Source organism: Corvus moneduloides, chromosome 6, assembly GCF_009650955.1.
Source record: "Corvus moneduloides isolate bCorMon1 chromosome 6, bCorMon1.pri, whole genome shotgun sequence".
NCBI classification, from domain to species: domain Eukaryota; kingdom Metazoa; phylum Chordata; class Aves; order Passeriformes; family Corvidae; genus Corvus; species Corvus moneduloides.
The window spans coordinates 58,675,064-58,697,178 of NC_045481.1; the positions used below are offsets into that span (position 1 = coordinate 58,675,064).

Below are 22,115 nucleotides of genomic sequence, written 5' to 3' on the forward strand. Positions count from 1 at the left end.
TTGGATCTTTGTTTGACTTTTTTAGTTCACATTTGGCGATACAAAGAGGACTTTCAGCTTACCTTTGTTTACCACTCAGTCTCACGAAAATCAACTATAAAATTGCACAATCTCTACTGCACACATGGACAGAAGCAGTCAAATCCCTTTTTCCTAAGCAACGGATGGGAACAGGCAAGACTTCGAGTCTGGACACACACTAAGTTGCTACTGACACAGTAAAACTACTTCTATTTACTGATGACTCAAGAAGGAGATATGGGCATCCATCCCCAACCACAACAAGGCTGAAGAAAAGGACTTCTGCTATTAAAAGCTCTCCCAGGTTACTTCATTTCTTTTATGATTTTCTTCACATTATACCCTCTAGCCTTCCTTCAGGGTTGTGACTACACACAACTACCTCTCTGTAGAAGTTAATCCTTCAGGATGACAAGTCATTTCCTACTTCTTCACAAAATGTATTTTTATGGCATTGATGAAGATGAAATGAATATCCAATTATTTAAAACAAAAACACAAAAGGAAAACCTAATAATTGAATTTTAAAAATTATGCCAAAGACATAGTTAAGATAAATGTTGCTGTCCAATCTGCTTTTCTATGATTCTCTTGTCCTGTAAGTCCAACCAAGTTGTATATGGATAAAAAAAATAAGCCACTCTTCACACAAACCCATAAAAACCATATTGTCTTTAGTAGTCAGTTAAAAATTAGTTTCTAACTGAAATTCATCCTCAGACAGTGCAGCACAAACCACACTTCTGCTCATCTGGAGGTCCATTGGGTTTCCAAACACAGCAAGGCTGGGCTACAGCAGGTGGGGGGGGGAAGCACTATAGTTAGTTTTAACCATTAAACGCTTCAGTTTCTTACGGCTGCCTTAACTTCCAGAGATTCTACCAAGGAGCACACTTAGAATGTCCAAGGAAAACTGTAAAGCCTATTGCTAACATTCAAGATCAGCTTTTAGCCATATGACGAAATTGCTCCTCTGAAACTAAACTCGCTAGTGAGATGACAGGTTTGTACACTGCGTTTTCCTTCATTTCTCTCTCCTTTATTTTTTTCTCTCTTGCTCTCATTTTATTATTTTAAAATGCTGAGATGTTAGAAAAGAGTTGGATCAAGTCAATGTGCCACGTTAATATTTAACCTTAAAGTTATACATCACAGATAAAAAGGGATTGTACTACAGGTTTCATAGCTAAGTCCCTTGCTTCAGCTTGCCTGGCAGAAACACCCATAGTACTAGGGTCTAAGTGCATTCCTCCTTAACTCATCCTTTGCTACCTTTTTTTTACTCCTTAGAAGTGAACTGGATTAGAAAATTCTTCTGGCTGAACTGTCTTTCAGTTTATTGTTTGTCATTGCTGAGCTACAGATAAGCTTCAACTTTGCTGTCAACAGTTAATCTGGTTAGAGCACCAGACATAGTAAACCAGAATCTTCCATCAGAGAATTGTACAATTGGTGCGATGCCAAACTTTGTAGCTCCAGAAGTCAAAAAATTCATGACTTGGGACTATGTTGTTTTTGCAGCACTATTTTTAGTCTCTGCCAGCATTGGAGTCTTTTTTGCGGTTAAGGAGAGGAAAAAGAAAACTTCAAACGAATTTTTGGTGGGTGGTAAGCAGATGACATGTGGACCCATAGCTTTTTCTCTTACATCAAGCTTCATGTCAGCAGTAACTGTCCTGGGGACACCCTCTGAAGTTTATCGCTATGGGGCATCCTTTGTGCTCTTCTTTCTTTCGTATACACTTGTCATAATTTTTACTGCTGAACTTTTTCTACCTGTCTTTTATAGATCTGGCATCACAAGCACTTATGAGGTAAGTAAAAATCATAAGATAAAGGCACGACTCTAGCATAACTAACTATCATGCATATATTTTTTAGAGAAAAATCTTTGACAGAAAGCTTTCTGCAGTGTTTTACAGAACAAATATATTGATACATTATTTTTGGAAATCATTTGCATTATTCAAACTAGTTATTTATATTGCATAAATTGAAATCATAATCTAAGGGTTAGAGCTCCTGTTGTGTACATATAGCACAGACAGGATATGAGTTTACACACCAGCACGAAATTAAGTTACAGTTGGAAAATATTTAAGGTTATCCAAATGCTTCTGGTCTTTTAAGTATTCCACTCTGGTTTAGAGAAACAGAATTTAAGAACAACATTCAATACTGTCCAATTCAAACTTAGTCTAGATATGGTAATTTTGGTCAAGTTACTATATCTTAATAGCTGAGGTGGAAGGAAGAGAAAGAAGGTGGTAGGCCTATTCCAAAAATAAAAAAGAAAGAAGAAAATAAAGAAGTCAGGGCTGGAGAATGAATTCAAGCATTCTCTAGGAAATGAAATTAATGACTTCTGAGTTTTTGAGAGTTTTTGCCTGGCATTTTCCCTGGAACACATTATTTTCTTCATAATACAGTTCAGTAGCAGCCCTTATAACCTGCTTATCCACAGGACAGCTACTGACCATTTGGGATGGCCTCTTACTTCAATCAACTTCTGCACATTTGGTTGCTACTCTCTGTGGGCAGTTTCAACTAAGCAAGAATTGGATGACAAAACAGGGTTAGTTCTCAAGGAACTTTCTGGTAACAGAAAGGCTGCTCATGCTCGCTGAGCCCAAACCCAAGGAAGGGCTTTGGTCAAACAGATCTTCCTGGGTACTTGAAATATTTTCAGGTTGGTGAAGAGTAAAATTGACCATTGCTGGAAGAAGTTGCATTTTCTAGTTGGTTTTGATCCAAGATCAGAACACTAATTACTTTTGTCATCTGAAAAACCAAAGGTGTCATTGTAGACAGAGAGACCCTTCAAGCATACTGGAAAGATGACTGTTGGCTTCATGAATTATTTTAGAAATAGGTCAAGTTACATAAATTAGCTATGTATTTATATGGCAGACTGTGAGGTTTATTATGCAAGAAACAGAAGATCATCATGAGCAAATTCAAGAAAGAAGATGCTTTGGCAGTACAAAGTGTACAGCCTAGAGAAAACTTTTACAGCCTGTGCCTGGTGTCTGCGGAGGAGCTCATGGGACTATGGCCCAAGAAGAGCCTCCCTGCATGAAGGCTGCCGCAGGGCAGAGAGACTCTACAGAGACCCCAGGTGGTGATTCAGCCTTAAAACCTGGGCTTTTGGGTCTAGAGATCCACTCACCTCTGCAGTTCTTTTGAAAGTGGCAACACCTCTCTACATCCTTGAACCTGGAAGTCCATAAGATCCTCCCTCTTGCCTCTCCATATTGGTGTGCAGATTTGGCTTTAGACTGAGACAGAACAAGTGGGAAAGTCAGCTTAGCTCATGCACTAGGAAACTCCATGTTGCTGCTTCACCATTTGCTCCACTTCTGTCACTACTGGAGTCAATGCTATTTCTACTAGAGATGAACTCAAGTTTTCTCATTGTATAGTTGGAATATACTTTCATTTGAAGTTTAAATTTCTCTGTAGTTCTTGGGATGTTCCAGTTATTCCTGGTACAAAGCAGGTATTGATTACTGCAACCCAATAAAGAACTTCAAGTACATGGTACAGATGAGAAGATTTCTTAAATGTAATTATTGTTATATGTAATGACAATCCTGCAGCCCTTGTTACTACTCGTAACAGCCATGCCAGCTGACAGCAAGTTTACTTGCACAGCAAGGTGTTACTTAGGGCTAACAGAAGGGTACCATCCATGTCACAGATGCTACATGTGCACTTTACTGAAATTATGCTTTTTCCTAGTATTTGGAGTTAAGATTTAACAAGATTGTCCGTCTTGCTGCAACACTGATCTACATCCTGCAGACGGTAAGAAAACATTAACTCTTTTTTTATGTGCTAATTTCACTCAACATTGATTTTCACAGACTAGTCTCACACGGCACATTTTTTATAATAGATGTTTTAATGAGTATTCTGTTTTTCTTAGTTTTTTCACTTGAACTATGAATGCTAAAAAGAAAGTATGATTACATTTTTAACTGTCTAAATTCCCTAACTTTTCCTGTTTAGTATTGCCATTTTAGTTGTCTTTAACACTCGGATGTCGTGTTGTACTCTCACAGCATACTCTTGGTCTCATTAGGTTCACTTGAAGCCTCTCTCTTCCCAAACAAGTGGATTCTGTCTTCCTTGAGAAGCTGGTCAAGCTTTAGTGGGTACATTTATTTACCCATTTATGACACTGAGGTGAACTATCCTATAGTTGAACAGAAAACTGTTGCACAAGGTATCCTGGGCAGATGCCCAGGTAGCTGCGGTCCCGTAATGGTCACTGCTGTGACTGTCTTGAAAGGTTACATTAGTTGTGTATTTAATGAAAAGATGGGATTTGATGGGAGATTAGGAGACATTTCTTTCTGCATTAATTCCATTTTAATAATTCCCAAACCTTTGGCAATAGATCTGAATGCTTACTGACTTTGATGCTTTGTTTCTTCATCAGTTTTCTTATATTTTACATGTAAAGGGTATTGAGTCAGTTACTTTGAAAGGGATTGAATGGGAAAATGAAAATTTAATTTCTAAGATCAATGCAACTTTATTTCTGTATCACTATTTGTGTTTTCTGGAGATACCCTCTTTCTATTTCATGAGGATATTTTGTCATCTATTTGTCATAGCAATGGAGAAAAAAGTAATACAAAGACAGATAATGGTCCTTCCCTCATAAAGGAATTAAACACAAGATTTTAATTTTTAAGGGCTGAAAAAGAAAGCCATATACAATACAAGGTGATCTAAAGAAACCCCTAGATCTGGTATTTTGCTCAGAGCCCTACTCTTAGAAGCTTTATCACTGAACATTCAAATACATCATTTTTAATGAACTTTTACTCCTTCAGATCCTTTACACAGGAATAGTGGTCTATGCTCCATCACTGGCACTCAACCAAGGTGAGTTCCTATGCTGCACTACACTGCTACCTCAAATAACAACACCACAAGGATTGCTTGAGTAAATGAAGTAACAAAAATAGATAAAGACAAAAACCCAACCCTCCTCAAAGGTTCTATAAGAAGATTTTTGCCTTCACTTTGTAGCTCTGCATTTCTGACTCCCCAGGTCCCTCTCACACCCAAACATCAGCAGGATCCTCATGTGCTCTTCTGCTCTCCTTTCCACTCAATACCACCTGAAGAGATTTGAAGCAAACAATTTCCCAACATCCTGACAAAGTTCACAGTACAAGCTGATGATCCAAGACCATACTCTGTACTTTGATTCCCCCCGTCCCTGTCTCTTGTATTCAGGTTTCCATGGGCATAATTCTTCTCCCCGTAGCCAGAGATGAATGCTGTTCTGCTGTCTGTCCCCAGACTTCTTCAATTAATATTTGCAAACTAGTCATAGAGCAACTATCACTATAGATGGGATTTGTAATTTTACTGCCATAGGGCACAAGCAATCATCATGGCCCAAATCCTGATTTTACCAAAACTGACTGGGAAGAGATTGTGAGGCTCTTTTATTGTTTATTATCTGAGTTGCATTCAGTTTGTTCTATCCCACCACTCACACAGCGCCAAATTTCTTTCCTCTGGCATGCAGCTGAATTCCATGTGAAAGTTCTCATTCATTATTACACCACACTAACTTTGGTAATACGAGCACCTTTACAAATAGTTTTGCTCTCACAGACTATGACTGGTGGGTGAGATTTCAGTATCAGCCAAACCAAAATTTGTGCACCTTATGCAAAGAAACTTTATGAGGCAAAATGAACACAGAAATTTGTTTTAATGCAGCACATTTTAGCATTAAATCATTCTTAGATGCAGGTAATGAAATTTACTTAGGGGTTGGGGGTTTTTTGTCTTAGGATTTCTGGGAGTCTCTGAAGAACTTGGTTTCTCAAGAGAAAGTTCTGGACTAAGAACAGAAGTGAAGCACTGCTTGTAAAGCTCTGTACCATTAGAATGACATTTGTGCTTTGTGCAAGTATTCTCTGTGTTACTTTTGCGTTAAAGTTAGCTAATATCAATTTGAAAGAAAACAACAATGCAAAACAGTATCCAGAAGTTCTACAAAACTTGAACAATCCAGCAAAGCTCCTAATAGACACAAAATATTAAAATTAATAATTGCTCCTATCCTTCTAAAGCTAAAGGATTACAGCTCTTCTGCTACCTTACAGACGACTTACCTCTATTTCGCTAACAATTTTGTTTTCATTGGTTTTGCAGTCACTGGCTTTGATCTCTGGGGTTCTGTAGCTGCAACAGGAATTGTCTGCACTTTCTATTGCACTCTGGTATGTAACAGGCATAACTGAACAGTTGGAACACAGACTGTTAATTTGACCATCCTTTAAACATGACAGAATATCAGAGAAGGATGGCTCCTGTGGAGAACATAGAGATAAATTTTTTCTACACTCTGTGTTATAAGGAAATCTATTGGGAGGAAAAAAATAATCCTCTCTAATCCTCTGCTGTATGTCTCAAGGTTTAAACTAGACATCTTGAGACAGAGTCCAGATAAGGAGGCAATAAGCTTCCCCTGTCATCTTTTGAGAAGATGTTTCTTACCTTTTACAAATTATAGGCTGAAAAACACTGTCACGAAAACTGTGCTCAAGAACAAAGTGCTAAACCCTAGAAAGGACAATCAACAGGTCAGAGAACCTTTCTTTTGAGTGGAAGCAACATGAGACTCCAAATTCCAAAATAGATATACCGTATAGAGATTTGCAATGAAGCAGCAGAGCCCTGGGGCTCAGGATACAAACTAATTGCCATTCTCATTGCCACTAAATATTTTTTTCAATATATCACTCCCCTCTTGTTGAAAACACTTACTATGTGCTCTAGTACTGATTTGATCAAATATGAAAGTAGCTATGTAAGAAAGCGGAATGGCAAACTTTCCAGTGCTATTTTTCTGTGTTAGGCTAATTGTGGACCACTGGGCTCTGAGAACGTACAGAGTCCTATGGGATGTAGGAACAGGCCAAAACTCCCTACACTTTTGTTCCACACCATGATATGTTCTTCAAATGGATATAAAGGAGGCAGAAAAAAAAGCATTTAACTGAAAGTGAAGTATTCTCTCATATGCCCATGGACAAACTATTTAGGCTGTGAGATTTTCTGACCTGCAAAAATACACACTTTGTGGGAGAATGCAGAGCCCTGATTTGCTAGGTGCTGTACATACAGCTCATGAACTGTCAAAATAAGGAGTCTTTCTACATTTTTCAGTACTTGAACAACAGGAAAGAAAATTGGGGGCATACAGCTTCTCTTTGTTTTAGGGAGGATTAAGAGCTGTTGTCTGGACAGATGCATTTCAAATGATTGTTATGGTGGCTGGCTTTGTGACAGTTTTGATTCGAGGAACTAGTCTGAATGGTGGATCGACCAAAGTCTGGGAAGATGCCCATGAAGGATCTCGGCTAAACATATTTGAGTAAGAAACAAATGATGCAAACCTTTCCTTTTTGTATATTTAATGTTTAGAAACCCTACCCTTAGTAAGCCAAAAATACTCAGACTGGTTATTAAACAACCTCAGTGACTCAGAGAAGTCCATTCCTCATTTCTTCAGCTATTGGCAATGCATTTGACCTTTAGGAAAGCTTAACTCTTTCAAGAAATCAAAGGTCTGCTGAACTGAAGGGGAGATTTGCCATTTTTCCTCATGTAACTACAAATGCAGCCCAATTATTCCTTCCAATTTCATACACAGAATATTCTGAGCTGGAAGGGACCCACAAAGATCAACAAGTCCAGCTCTTAAGTAAATGGCCCATACAGGGATCAAACATGAAACCTTGATGCCATAAGCACTATGTTCTAACCAACTGAGCTATTCTCAGTGGCTAATTGTATACATCTTTCATTTTCTATTCATAAAACTGACATTATGTTTTACTTGCACACTACAGCAGCTAGCAATAGTGCATCAGTGCACTGGGATAGAAATCTGATCTTCCTTTGGCTGCTTGGGGCATTTGTTGATTAATCAAGGGAAGTCACTGACAGAATCCAGCAGCAAGGTCAAATGTTATCTGCTGTCTCTACCAAGATAAGGAGAACTGCAAAAATGACATATTTGAGACAGAAAGATATACTTGTACAAGTCAGATTTGCTGAGTAATGGAATTTCGTTGTACAAAAGATAACACTGCAGCTGAAGCAATTTCATATAAAGGAAGTTACATCATAATGATGTGTTATTAAAAGTTTAGTGGATTTTTAAAGAGTTTGTTAAGGAACCTTGTTCCTTACAGAAGATGGGGTCCCAGGCAGGACAGCTTGTAGATCTGCTACAATATGACACAGGTCTTACATCTGAGCATAAGCATGCTTATAAATTTGATTAATCTCAATTAAGTGACCCTCTATGTCTGAATGATATTTGCTTATCCTGACTTGAAAACAATGTGTTCCAATATAAAAGTAAAAACACTTCCAAACTTAAACACATCAGATGTTATCTGTGCTGGAAAACAGTATTACCAATGCAGAACTTTTGATTCAGATGGTAGGACAGGTCAGATAGTTCTGAAAAAATCACCTACCTCTTGCTGAAAAAAAAATGTTTAAATAAAAAAAAAACTAAATAGCTTCTTTCTTTCTTCTAGCTTTGACGTTGATCCTTTGAGACGACATACCTTCTGGACAATAGTAATTGGGGGAACATTTACATGGCTAGGGCTCTATGGAGTCAATCAGTCCACAATACAGAGATGCATTTCCTGCAAATCGGAAAAGCATGCTAAACTGTAAGCTACTTGTCATTAACCTATTCCTGCAATTAATCAAGAATAACACTAAGTTTATCAGCTATACTAAATAAATATTGGGATCCCATTAGGTGGTAGTAAGCTAATTGTGCTCTGACAGTCTTACTACCTCTGGCTCGAAATGACTTAAGTATATGCAGGGGAAAAAGAGGTAGCTATTTATCTCTTGCAGATTAGCAATTTATGATCAGGCTGATAACATAATCCTCAGAAGGAGAGTATGGCAAAGATGCCAACACAGAAGCTGTGCTATCTACAGCTTCATTGTAAAAATATATTTATTGGAACTGTGTTTATGTTATACTGGATTAAAAGTTGTTATTGATTTAGTGGGGCACTACAGTACAAGGTATTATCTAAATAAAATTAAATCTTAATAATTTCTTAAAATTCTGCAGCATCAGAATAATCAGAATCAATGAAGAACAAAGTTAATCTTCACAATATAGATATACAGGTCTCCAGCTTACTACCTTTCTCAACTTTAGCAGTAATATATGCATAGCTATATGTGTTTTACTAAACAATCATATTTTTTCATACACCTAGGGCCAATTGCTTGCACATGTGGCTAAAGCATAAAGGTGATAATTTTTTCATTCTTCGAACAGTTAGCTTTTTTGCTCTCTGTAAACATACTAATTTTTCTGTAGGTCATGACTGTCTATATGAATTTATCCTGTAGAAAATTCAATGTCTGAAAAGCATTTAGAAGTCACACCAGTGAGAACATCACTAGTAACAAGTTGGGTTAACCTTTGTGTCCTGTTAGCACATTCTGAACTGGCCTTAGCAATAGATCTTGCACAAGGTAGTGTCCAACAAGATGTGAGCTCTATAAAATCTGGCAGCTCTCAGAACCTGCAGGATTGCTGAACCACAGCCACACAATCTTCCTAGCAGATGCTGTCACCCACATCCATTTCATGGAATAGCGAAAAACAACCAAGGCTGTTACTTTGCATGGTAACACTGGAAATAATATTCTGTGTGCTTTAAGAGAAGTACAGCATCAACAACTCCCAACAGGCAAAAATCTGTTCTTACAATGGACAGGAATGACAGATCCAGCATTTAGTGCAGCCCATTCTGTGTAGAGGTTACATGACTCTTCCAGCTGTATGGAGTTGCTTGGCAACTTTATTCTTGCCCTATAGTGTAAGGATGGTGTACTTTTCCTTTTTTTAAATCTTGCTTTGAATTATACAGCCAGTTTGAATTATATAACCAGTTGGGATTAAGGGATCTCCCAAAAAAGTTGAGAATAAGTATCTTGTAAGAACTTTTAAATTTATTTTCCATTAAATGGTTTCTCTCTTTTGCTCTAGGGCACTTTACCTGAATTTATTGGGACTTTGGACAGTCCTAGTGTGTGCAGTATTTTGTGGATTGGTAATGTACTCTTATTACAAGAGCTGTGATCCTTGGACTGCTGGTTTCATTTCAGCTCCTGATCAGGTACAGATGTCCATTATGATAATTAGGAGCTGCTTTGGGCTCAGATATAGCACATATCAGGACAGTTTAAATTTTGTGCAATGTTCTATGTCCTTTCAGCACTCAGGCACTAAGGTGGTTGCCAGATCATGGCTACAATAATATCTATTCTGGCACTCCTGCAGTACTAATTCAATTGAGCATTTTTGCCAAAAGACATCCCCTTTGCTCAAAATCTGATGCCATGTTATTTGGGACACCACCAGAATTTAGCAACATGCTCATAAACAGCTACTTCTCTTCCATTACCCAGGAAACTCTTCATTAATTTTTTGTGTTGCTCTTGTGCTCCTTCAATCCCAGCTCATGCCATACTTTGTTATGGACATTTTTTCTTCGATGCCAGGAGTCCCAGGACTGTTTGTTGCCTGTGCATTCAGTGGAACACTAAGGTCTGTGAATCTGAATTGACATTTTAGCTGTTTATGATAATTTCTTGAGAACCCAGAATGAAGTCAAAATATGAAACGCTAAGAAAAGCCCAGATGTTTTTCTTAGAACAGTCTAGGAAGTAGCAGTAGTTCCTTATTGAACTATGTTACACCCCTGAAGGTATTTAAAATACATGTGGATGTGGCACTTAGGGACCTGGTTTAGTGGTGGACTTGACTGTGCTGGGTTAACGGATGGACTCTGTGATCTTAGCAGTCTTTCCAACCTAAATTATTCTATGGTTTATGACAAAGTCTAACTCCATATCTCCAGCATCTTTTTATCCCAAATACATTTAGAATAATGTTATCCATACAGTCTAGAAAGTACCCTTGGGAGCTGCTCATGGTGAAATTGTCTTTACTTAAGAGCCATAAAATCATAGTCAGGGGTATAAATGTTTTCAACAAGTCTATCTGAACTGTATTCACCAAAGATAGGCTCACTCACCTAGCTAAAAGTTGGGCTATTCATGGAGGATCAGAGTGGTGACTACATATCCTTCAATTTGTAAGAGAGTGAAGTTTTAATTCTGGAACATGTCTATATTTAAGGTCTTTGCAAACTTGTAAATGGAAGGGTCAGTTAGGATGATTTTCTATCTTGTTCCATGCCAGCACAAAGCAGAGCCCCCAGCAATTCCAGAAGTAGCAGAAACCTCCCCAGTTAAAGCAGCACACATGAAAAATACAGTTCTTGAAGAGCATTAATGCTGAACAAGAGGAAGAACTTCTTTATAAATACAACTTGATTTCAGATTATATTGCTTCCTATTTACTTACCACTCTTACTTACCCTTTCTACAGCACGGTAGCTGCCAGCATCAATGCTTTAGCAACTGTTACCTTTGAAGACTTGGTCAAGAAATGTTTCCCAAACCTCTCTGAGAAGATGAGTACGTGGATCAGCAAAGGCTTATGTGGGTACTCTAGATGAGATCCATTTCTTTAGCAGCAAAGGGCACTGCATAGAGAGACTCCCTCAGAAACACTTTTTTGGAAGCCTCCACAGGAATGTAACCCTTTATAAACCCACGAGGTGAACATCAGCCTGATGCTTTGGTAACATTAAGTATCAGCACCATACGGCAGAGAAAAAATATAAGCTAGCATTAGCAACCATTGCTCAAAATCCTTGGAAAACTTTGGCCTACTGAAAATATTGGAAAACACTCTTCATAACACAGAAAGAATATTGATGTAGTTATTACCGCATTACTCTATAGTAGTACTTCTTGTTCTTTTAGAGTAATAACGTAAGTAATTTCTATTCAAACTCAGAGTATTGCATAAGCAGTTATTTAGCTTTTCAGAGAAAAAGTATGCAAAAAAAAAGTAAAAAACCCCACAAAATATTATCAACATATCAAGCATCCAACATAACTTTAATTTTTAGGATATTTTTTACAACTATTGCAGTAAGATCATAACCCTTTTATGAATACCATATTAATACCATGAGAATTCTATTAATGTTCATAAATATCACGAAAGAGCCAAAGCCATATATTTTTTATCTCTGTAACTGCTTCTAGTCTCCTCCATTCTTGTTTTTCCACTTACTATTAGCTTTTTCACTCTGGACCTAGAAAGATAATTTTTACTTCCAAAAACAAGGTGTGCTAGCACATAAGTTTTGGTTGGCTTTACTCAAGACTGCTGCGTACAGAGTTCCACCTACCACAAAGTTAAAACTGGTTTCAAAGGAAAAAAGCCATGCTGTTTATAATTTCTCAACTCATTTATTAGATTACTTTAAAAGTGATATTTAAAGGCAACAGAAAACATTTCTACATGAAGCATAACTTCTAAATTAATTTCATTGCTATTGTTCTACTTTGTAAGAAAAATCAGTCAACCAAAAATGCAACGAGACTTCACACAAGACACTGCTGGGTGTGTAATGGTCCACTCTAAACATCCAAAAAGAAATGGAATTTCCTCCGTGCTGCCTGGTCATCTCAGACACTACTGAGCTAGAAACCATCCCCACTATTAACCAGCACTGAGAACCTCACTACCTTATCTTTCCCAGGTATATTTTATGGTGTGCTGTGCACTTCAATGGCTGCAGCAGCATCGCTGCTGGGAGGAGTTGTTCAGGTATTTCTTGCTTCAGAAATGCAATTAATAGAACAGGAATGAACAGAAATGCAATGAACTGAACAAATAATGCTGCCAGCTCTGATGGCTGCTAGATCATCTAAACCCTTTCTGTGGACATTTTGCTGAGAGGAATATGTAGGGGAAAAAAAATCATAAATCCCCTAACTCCTTCACTATTGACTCACTGCTAGGGAACAATACTGAGCATGATTCTCTCTTCAACTGTGCCTTGAAATCACTACTTATCCCTTCTCCCTCACTATTTTCCCACTGAAAATTACAGACCAAAATCAGAACTGGACATGCTCTCCCTCAGCAGCTCCCTGAACTCCTTCTTCTTCTCTACACCCCCAGGCTTCCCTCTCCATCCATGGGATGTGTGGGGGGCCCATGCTGGGATTATTTACTCTGGGAATTGTGTTTCCCTGTGCTAACTGGAAGGTAAGGAAAAAAATCCTGATCTAAAAGAAAACCTCTTGGCATTTTTTGGTTAAAACTCAGTTTTGAAAATTGTTTGGGTCTTTGAGCTGCTTTTCAGTTTTAGTGCCTGAGGATCTAAGATCTATTTATACGTGCCTTTTCCCTGTCTAAATGTATCCTGTTGAATTTAAGTGTACCCAACTGTGGAATAATTGGTGATTAGATTCACATGAGGGTTTTCTTAAAAATTATTTTTGTTTCTGAGTTTCTTTAAGAAGAAAAAATTATTCAATACTTGCACCAACCTTGGGAGGCACAGAGTGATTTCAATAGCTTTGCCTTCACACTTTCACTCAAAACACAACATGAGCTCATTCCATATTGCCCCATGAGGATTCCCATCAAGGTTAGCAGAAGTAAAACTAAAATCTGTATCACAGCTTTGAGCACACTTCTGCTTCAACTTTTATAAATAAAGGGCACTAAAACACCGTGTTTTATACCTTAATTGAGAGAGAACAGAATTTATTTTCACAGTAACCCATCATTACCTACTCCTGCCTAACTCACAGAAAAGCACTTTCCACGTATCATCTTTAACAGTACCTTTCTATACTTGCCAAGGGTGCTCTCGGAGGCCTCTTAGCTGGGATCAGCTTGGCTTTTTGGGCTGGTACCGGCTCTTTCATTTACCCTGCACCACCGACAAAGTCCATCCCTCTGCAACTGTCCACCCTCAACTGCACATTGGCTAACACCACTGAGGCACTGATAACGGCAGCTCCCACGGTGGCTCCAGAGAGGTATTTTTCCTATTACCACTTAAGCCTACGTTTTGCCAAGTGTGCCATACCCACCTGCAGCTGGGGTGCAGGCAGTAACCACAGAGCAGGCTGGGAGTGCAGACTGATGCCAGATGACACATCAACTGCAGCATGAGCTGCATTTTGCTGGCACAGTCAGGCAACAACCTAAACACAGCTGTTGCTCATCACTAGCTGCTTTTGTCACCTCTTCACAGGCCTTTGCTGGCAGACACCTGGTACTCCCTGTCCTACCTGTACTTCAGTGCCATCGGCTCCATGGGCTGTGCCATCACAGGGTTGTTGATAAGCCTTATAACAGGTTGGTGTTCTAAACATACAGAGACATATATATATATACACACATATATAAAAAAAAATGTTTTTAAAAAGTCCAGCAGGTGACTTAAGACAGACTCAGAAGAGGGCAGTGGGCTCTGATCCTGCTTCCCTACCTCACATATTCTGAGGCTCCCAAGGCTCATACCTAGCTATCCATAGGCTCATGTATTATTATTTTTTTTTTCCAGGAACTAGTAAAGGAGAAGACATCCCACCAGTGTTAATTAAGCCAGTCTGCAACCTGTTCTGCTTTTGGTCCAAAAGACTCAAAATTTTCCTCTGGTGTGGTGTGCAGCATGACAGCCTGGAGGTAAGTACCTGAACCCACCAGCTTGGCCCTGCTGTGGCCCAGGAACAGTGGGAACACATGCTTGTACTTACATGAGGGCATGCGCTGAGCAGAGAACTAACCAGCCTTCAGCAGTTGCGTTTGAACTTATGCAAGGTATGCTGCATAAGCACCACACACTGGAAAGGAGATCAGCCAAACCCTGGTGAGTAATAAGTTAACTATTTTTCCTGTTTTCATCAAATACGGGGACTCAGACTCTCCAAACAGCCCTCAGGAAAGCCACGAGCTCATGAAACAGGGTCTGATCTCCATCTATCTGCCTCCCTGCTTCAGCAGCCAAGTGGAGACAAAACCGCACTTTACACCTTAGAGAGTTCACCAAGCTATCACCTTCCACCAAGCTCAGAGAAAAAGACTTTAGAACTCATATGTTCACAAAGCTCTCTTGCTGCTGCCATCCCCACCATCAGAACCTCTGTGGCTTCTGCCCTTCAGAGCAGCACCGGGGACTAACAATCAGGCTGTGCTGCACTCACCAGCACCTGAGCTGCTCCTTTCCACCTCCCCCACAGCAACAGGGCCAGCTATTCTAAGGCCAGGTGTCTAAGGCTTTGTAGCTCATTAAAAAGGCATATGGAATGAATAACTTTCTTCTTGCACTGTTTTAACAATTTTCCTTTAATCAAAGGAAAAAGGTAGTGAATACAGGCTTCATATTTTCTTTCTTTTTTTCAGATGGACTTTGAGAAAAAACTGCCTAAAGCTGCTGGAAATAAAACCAGAACAGATAACAGCTTCGAGAATAATACCAACAAAGAAAATAATCACCAGATCCCTGGTTACAATCCTGAGGAAAATTCATATACAAATATGAGCAGAGAATCTCGCCTCTAGAAGCTGAGGGACAAGGGATATTTAATCAAACTTTAGTTCTTCAGCTTCAAAAATTAAGAACTTTTTTTACTGCATTTATCAGCTTGTAGGTGACCAAGAGGGAACAATTGCTCACTATAGCAATAAAGGCCAGATTTTTATTTATTAATTTCTTGGCAGACCTGGGAAATGATCGGACAACGGGGTTTTGGAAGCACTGCTATTTTGGAAGAAACGTTTCATGAATTTTGTTGTGGAAGCTCCCACTCAGATGCAGCTGCAATACATCTGCATCACATGCTCTGTTCAGTAACTCATCATTGAAGGGAAATGTTCAAAGGTGAACTTGAGATAAATTAAGACTTCAGAGAAGTTTGTGAGATATCTCACAAAGGTGAGACAGTGAGCTGCCCTCTGATGGAGGGAGAGAAAAGAGGTCAGGTTGAGCCTATACCCAGGTATCTGAAAAAATCTCCTCACAGGAACCTTGTATAGACCAGACAGGACTTTCAGTCACCAAGATAACTGTGTTTGCTTCCTCTGTGGAATTCAGGTTTTCTTTATAACTTCTCATTGTAAAAGCTATAGGAGAGAGTAACAAATTTACTTTACTTTGAATTCAGGGTAGTTCTTTATCTGTGTTAGTTTTCAGCTCAAAAAGATCCACTTTTATGCAACAAAGAAAATAAACCAACAATTTAATGATGATTATGCCTCCTAATTGATAACTCATGCTGAATTTTGAAAAAAAGACACATTATTAGGCAAAATAATCTGTCTGGTACAATGTCTTGGAAGCAGAGACCATTCAGTGCTCTCTTTCATTTCTTCTAAAATGTGCTGGTTTTAAATCAAAGTCAACAGATCACCTCTCACCTTGATAAACTTCTGGATATAGTTTTTCGATAAATATATTTGTTTTTAAACAAAATGCACAATTGAATGAAACAAAAGGAATAAAAATATCAAAGATGACTCATGGACCCAGCTGATACATTCATCTTGTATTTCTTTGAAGAGCCCAGCTGTTGCTTTTGCTTTATCAGTGACCATCTTTATGACGTAGATGTATGTCAGCCTGGTCCTTGAACTTACTTCCCCTGTGTGTGTTCATGTTCTATCCCTGGAAGTGGTCCCAGGATTTTAATTAGAGAACTGAAATAGCAGTCTGTAAATGACACTGCCTTGCTTGCATGGAACAGTTTGTCAAGAAACTAAGAATTAAGTCAATATTTGTGTTAATCCCTTTTACACTGCTTTTATAATCTCATAAAATCTTATAGCTGAGTGTGGCTAGCTGCTTGCTTTCTCATGTGGCATGCTTTCCCTTCCTGCTTCCATAGTTGGGATTGTTAGCAAAGCAAAGATGGAAACTCAGTAAATATATCTGTACCATTTGTATCTCATGGCCACACACCTTACTGATTAGGTTGTATTAAGTCTAACTATCATGCATAAGGATGTAAAAGAATTCCTGAGTGAAAGTGGTTCAAAACACCAATATAAAGCTATATAGTCAGATGGAGGATCATAAAACCCTCTCTACTCATAGTTGGAGGATATCTGATTCAGAGATCTGTAACTCTGAAGACAATCAAGTCTCCTCTGAATATTTCTTAAGGAACTGAAAGCAGTATCATTATGGTCTGCATGCATTTCACAAGTTTGGCAACACTGGATTCACTACAGACTTAATATCTTTTCAAATCATTTACCACAAAAGAGAATCTTAATTAATCCATTTAATATCCAAAAAAAGTGAGTTAGGTTGGCTAGAATTGCATTCTCTCCAAATGCTGTTGAAGAAATATGCTGAAGAATTTTTCTTCAACTATTTCCAGGCTAGTTTTGTTACAACTAAAGCTGCTCATTGAACACAAGTATTTTCTGTATTTGTAATGGAGCCAGGCACAGGGTTATACTAATACCAACACGTGGGTCATACGTGACAACGTATGGCTAAAATCAGTAGTTCATTATTCAGCCTTCTAGCAAGATTTAAGGATAAGTCCTAGCAAAACTGGAACTCAGAGAAATCCCCATTCTGTTTAAATATTCATGTCAGTGTTGTTTAGTTATCTTCTCATTTCCTCTACATCCTGAGCCATTGATCCTTCCAGTGGCAGATCTAGCCTGTCCAATTTGGTTGAAAAACTGAGATTATGAAACTAGGAACAGATAAATCCTAGAAGAGTTTAATTTAAGAAATTGTTAGTCACTAGTGAAAGCAGTACAACATAAATGACTGAAAATTTGAAAACTCAGTCTAGCTGTGCCTTGAGACCAAAATAATCAAATATTTAATTGTTAAAAATGCCTGAGCCAAGTATGACCCTGAAATTACTTTCTTACAAGACTATGTAAGCTCATGAACACTCACTTTTCAAGTATAAATTGCTTTTAAGTATCTTTAAATATTTGGAAAAATAAAGCTCACAGCGTTTTTCAAAGATATCCAAGTTTATTACTGAAAAAAAGTAATAATCAAATGTGCATGATACAGCAAGTAGTTGCATTTGTATATGTAAACTGTGATAAAGTAAACAGCATCCCAAAGACAAATTTATGCCGAAAGTGTCTTACAATAGTTAATCAGATCTACAACTTATTCCTCAGTAAATTCTTTTACTTCTGGGGTACATAGCTGCTTGTAATAGCAATCATAAAACACAAAAGAAACTGAAAGCTGCCATGCTGGAGGAACTTGAAATTTTGCACAGAAAAGTAAATTTCTCTGACACGCTCTCTGATACTGTAAACTTGTTTTAAATATTACTTACTAAGTGTGGATTTATGAGTAGAAAAAATAGCTGAAATTTTACTCTTACTCCTTACTTAGAAATCAAGTTGTATTTAAATATTACACAAATTTCAAATATATACACATTTTAAGAAATCACTTATGATCATGATATTGCAAGTTAGCCAGGACTATCAGAGTAAAAAATGACTGAACTATCTTACTCAGTTAGATTTTACATGAGACTGTTTCAAAGAACTGAAATTTCAGTGATACTACTCTAGGTAAAAACTAGAGCCATCAGTTTGGAAGATTTTTCAATACAAAACTCCAAGTCATTTAAATAGAACATGAAATGAAAATATGATCTGATTTTTATTTTTTATTATTAACAAAAAAATCATCACGTTCTCAGTGGTTAAAATGTCACTAACTTTAGACTCCATTGTGTTTAATCCTAATTTCTCACCCTGTTGCATCCTAACAAGTAGCTCATGTCAATAAGAATGCAAACTATAGAGAACAACTAGCAATACAGAGGTTGTAGCAAGAAGTTAGAATGAGCCAAAAGAACTAACACAAGGTCATTTCCAGTGCAGTGAAGAGGGACTACACCATTAACATTTCAAGACTAAATCCCAGTCCTGGATTTTAAAAGTTTCTGTATACCATGGAATTGTGACTTCCCTACCATTCCTTGTTGTGCCATTAGAACTTTGTGCTGTTGTGGCAACATTGTGCTATTATGGTTATGCCAAGGTTATGACAATCCAAATTTCTAGTAAATGTGTTTGCAATGGCAATATCCGATAAAAATTGTCAAAATGAATCCATTATAGAAATTTAAAATTATACAACTGTGTAGGGTATTTAGGATGTATGTGTATGTGTAGGAAAGGACATAAGGAGAAAACACTGTGATGCTTGGGGAAGTGACTGAAGGACAGAAGCGGCACACATAGAGGTACCCCATGCTGTCTCACGCTACTCCATCCAATCAATGCATACGGATTTGTAAAAAGCACCAGACAAACTAGTATTTGTGCACTTTCTGCTTTGGCATCTCAGTAAGGGACATCAAAAAACAGCCTGTACAAAAATCTGCTGTTACAGAATTGCCCTGGAAACTGAACTGTAACCCAGAAGGCAGCGTGTAATAAAATACTGAGGATAAGTAAAGAATGAGTCAAAGGAGAAAAAAAAAAGAAGGGCTGTCCCATGTTTTATCCTCAAACCCTTATTTTTCACAGCCTGTTGCAATTCTGGAGCAAAACTTGCTGGAGTGAATATGAGCCCTTTGCTGCCTTCTGCTCATTCTCACCCTCCACATGATGGTTGCTGCATTTTACCTCAGAAGAACATGGGGTTTGCGAGCATGAAGTTGAGTATGAAAAGATTTAGGGAATTTTAAAGCTGCTAGATTTTCCCCTACAGGAATAGAAGTTAGAAATTCACTTAAACACTTTCAAAAAGTGTCACTGTATGCATTTTAGTCAGACAAAATATACATTGGAACAAAATAACAGGCTTGCCTAGAAGTGGAATTCTATTTGAATTCTAGAATCAGTCTTAACATTAAATAATTATTATGAAATGCCGCCCTTATATTTGTTTCAAACTTCTCCCCCAAGCAAGCAACATCAGCACTTTATGAGGATTCCAAAAACTAAAATGCTTCTCAAAGTACTACTGCACTGTAAGTGATTACTGTTACCACTATTTTTATCTCTGTCCATTTTCTTAATAGAAATAGAAACTTAGTAGAAAATATGATTGTTAAAATTTTCCATCAACGTTATTGCATTCATATTTAGCTGTTTGTATAAAATGAGTTTCATTAATATAGCTATTGCCCAGTGTATATATATATATATATATATATATATATATAAAATCTAGTTCATAATAGTTTTAATGAAAATTTGTGACATTTACAGGCTAACTATGTATATAGACAGTTTATTTTCAATTTATGGACATGGATGATTTTCAGTTAACCAAAATGTTATGATGCTTCTAAATACGCATATGCTAATTTGCCTCCAAACAAACTGTGACATAATGCAAAAGTTTACTAAGTCCCACAATGCCATGTAGGACTTTGGACTTTGCAGGTAACTCCACTGGATCCCATGGCTCCAGAAATTCTCTCTGGCAACACTCCTAGTTGGAGTCTGCAGTGGAAGAAGTTGCAGCAAGGAAAGAGCAGATGTGCATTATGCACATGATTAGACTGATCATCTTAATGGCACATTAAGAATAAAACATCACCAAAATTCTTGACTTTCCTCATATTAATACTCGCCCTGAAGCTTTGTTTCCCAGGGAATTTTTCCTTCTGCAGAACTTTTTATGAAGGAAACTTCTGGAAATTTATTAATTTTTCCATTAAGGTATTTATCTACTAACCTATTTTTACTAGTCTGTCTAAACATTTTCCTTTTGAGCTCTCCACAGGACACAATTGAGCCTAACTGTTCCTCAGAACACAATTTATGACAAGTTGTTGATCAAAAAGGGGACAGCCACAGCTGATGTGTATTTTGTACTACTGAAGACATGTACTTCCAAACAAACATCTAACAAAAACCAAAACCTCACTTATCATCTGATGCCATGATGATTTTTTGCCTTTTCTTTTATACCTTTTTACAACTTCTGTCTTCTTAGTGCTTTTTGCCTACATTCTTGGACTTGTTTGTCAAGCTGAGAGACTAAACATTTTAGAAGCTTCGTAGCTAGGGATCAGTGTGCCCCAGACCCCAAGGTCCTCTCCAGAATACATTCTGTAAACTAAGATAGAAGCATCCAGGAGAAGGCTCCTTGGGGAGGGGAGTCACTCGAGCCTTTTATTGGGGAATCTTTGATAGATATGCTAATTAGTAAGACCTATAATGTTATACCCGATCTTTTGGGGGTGGGCATTGTGGTGTGCATTGGGGTCCATTTGACCTGGATGTAGTACACCTAAGGATCCTTAAAATAAATACCAAGGTAAAATCCCTTTTTTCCTTCTAACCGTGTTTGATTCTTGATTTTAAGACCAGGAAAAGGCATCAATCTATCATCATTATCAAAATTTTAGCCTTGTCACAATTTTCTCTATAAATCCTTTAACGAAAAGGGTTAGGAAAGAATGTATCATTAATGTTGGAAAAGACCTCAAAAATTATCGGGTCCAATCTCTGACGGAACATCACCATGACAAATAAATCACAACACTAAGTGCCATGTCCAGTCATTTCTTGAACACTTTCCAAGGATGATGACTCCACCACCTCCCAGGGCAGCCTGTTCAATGCTTTCAGAGAAAAAATTCTTCCTGATGTCCAACCTGAACCTTACTGTGTGCAGCCTGAGGTTATGTCGCCTTGTCTTGTCACTATTTGCCTGGTGGAAGAGGCTGACTCCCACCTTGCTACAATCTCTTTTCAGTAGTTGTGGAGAGTGATAAGACTCCTCTGAGCCTCCTCATCTAACTAATCAACCACAGCTCCTTCACCTGCTCCTCCTATGACTTAATCTCTCTAGATCCCTCACCAGCTTCACTGCCGTTCTCTGGACATGCTCCAGCACCTCAATGTCTGTCTGGAACTGAGGGGCCCTGAACTGGACAGAGTTCTCAATGTGTGGCCTCATCAGTGCTGAGTACAGATGGACAATCATTTCCCTGGTCCTGCTGGCCACACTTTCTGACACAGGACAGGATGCTGTTGGCTTTTTTGCCCACCTGGGCAGACACTGGCTCATGTTCAACTGCTGTTGACCAGCACCCCCAGGTCCTTTTCTGCAGGGCAGCTTTCCACTCTGCTCCTAGCCTGTAGAACTGCAGTGGGTTGC

At 38.2% G+C, this 22,115-nt stretch overlaps 1 protein-coding gene across 1 annotated transcript; it reads left to right on the plus strand.

Annotated features, from left to right (window-relative positions):
• Window positions 1–1,135: 1,135 nt before the first annotated feature.
• SLC5A12 (solute carrier family 5 member 12) lies at window positions 1,136–15,556 on the plus strand. Its single transcript, XM_032111239.1, has 15 exons — window positions 1,136–1,835; window positions 3,763–3,828; window positions 4,866–4,917; window positions 6,208–6,275; window positions 7,278–7,432; window positions 8,610–8,750; window positions 10,100–10,229; window positions 10,572–10,660; window positions 11,507–11,619; window positions 12,735–12,802; window positions 13,160–13,246; window positions 13,850–14,028; window positions 14,247–14,350; window positions 14,559–14,680; window positions 15,398–15,556. Exons 1-15 carry the CDS (start codon window positions 1,479–1,481, stop codon window positions 15,554–15,556), a joined length of 1,890 nt encoding a protein of 629 aa, XP_031967130.1. The 5' UTR covers window positions 1,136–1,478.
• The last annotated feature ends 6,559 nt before the right edge of the window (window positions 15,557–22,115 follow it).

Coding starts and splice junctions, on each gene's coding strand:
- SLC5A12 (XM_032111239.1), top strand. CDS start 1,479: ATGCCAAACTTTGTAGCTCCAGAAGTCAAAAAATTCATGACTTGGGAC. Junction 11,620..12,734: donor GTGGATCAGCAAAGGCTTAT/GTGGGTACTCTA, acceptor TATCTTTCCCAG/GTATATTTTATGGTGTGCTG. Junction 13,247..13,849: donor TTCCCTGTGCTAACTGGAAG/GTAAGGAAAAAA, acceptor ATACTTGCCAAG/GGTGCTCTCGGAGGCCTCTT.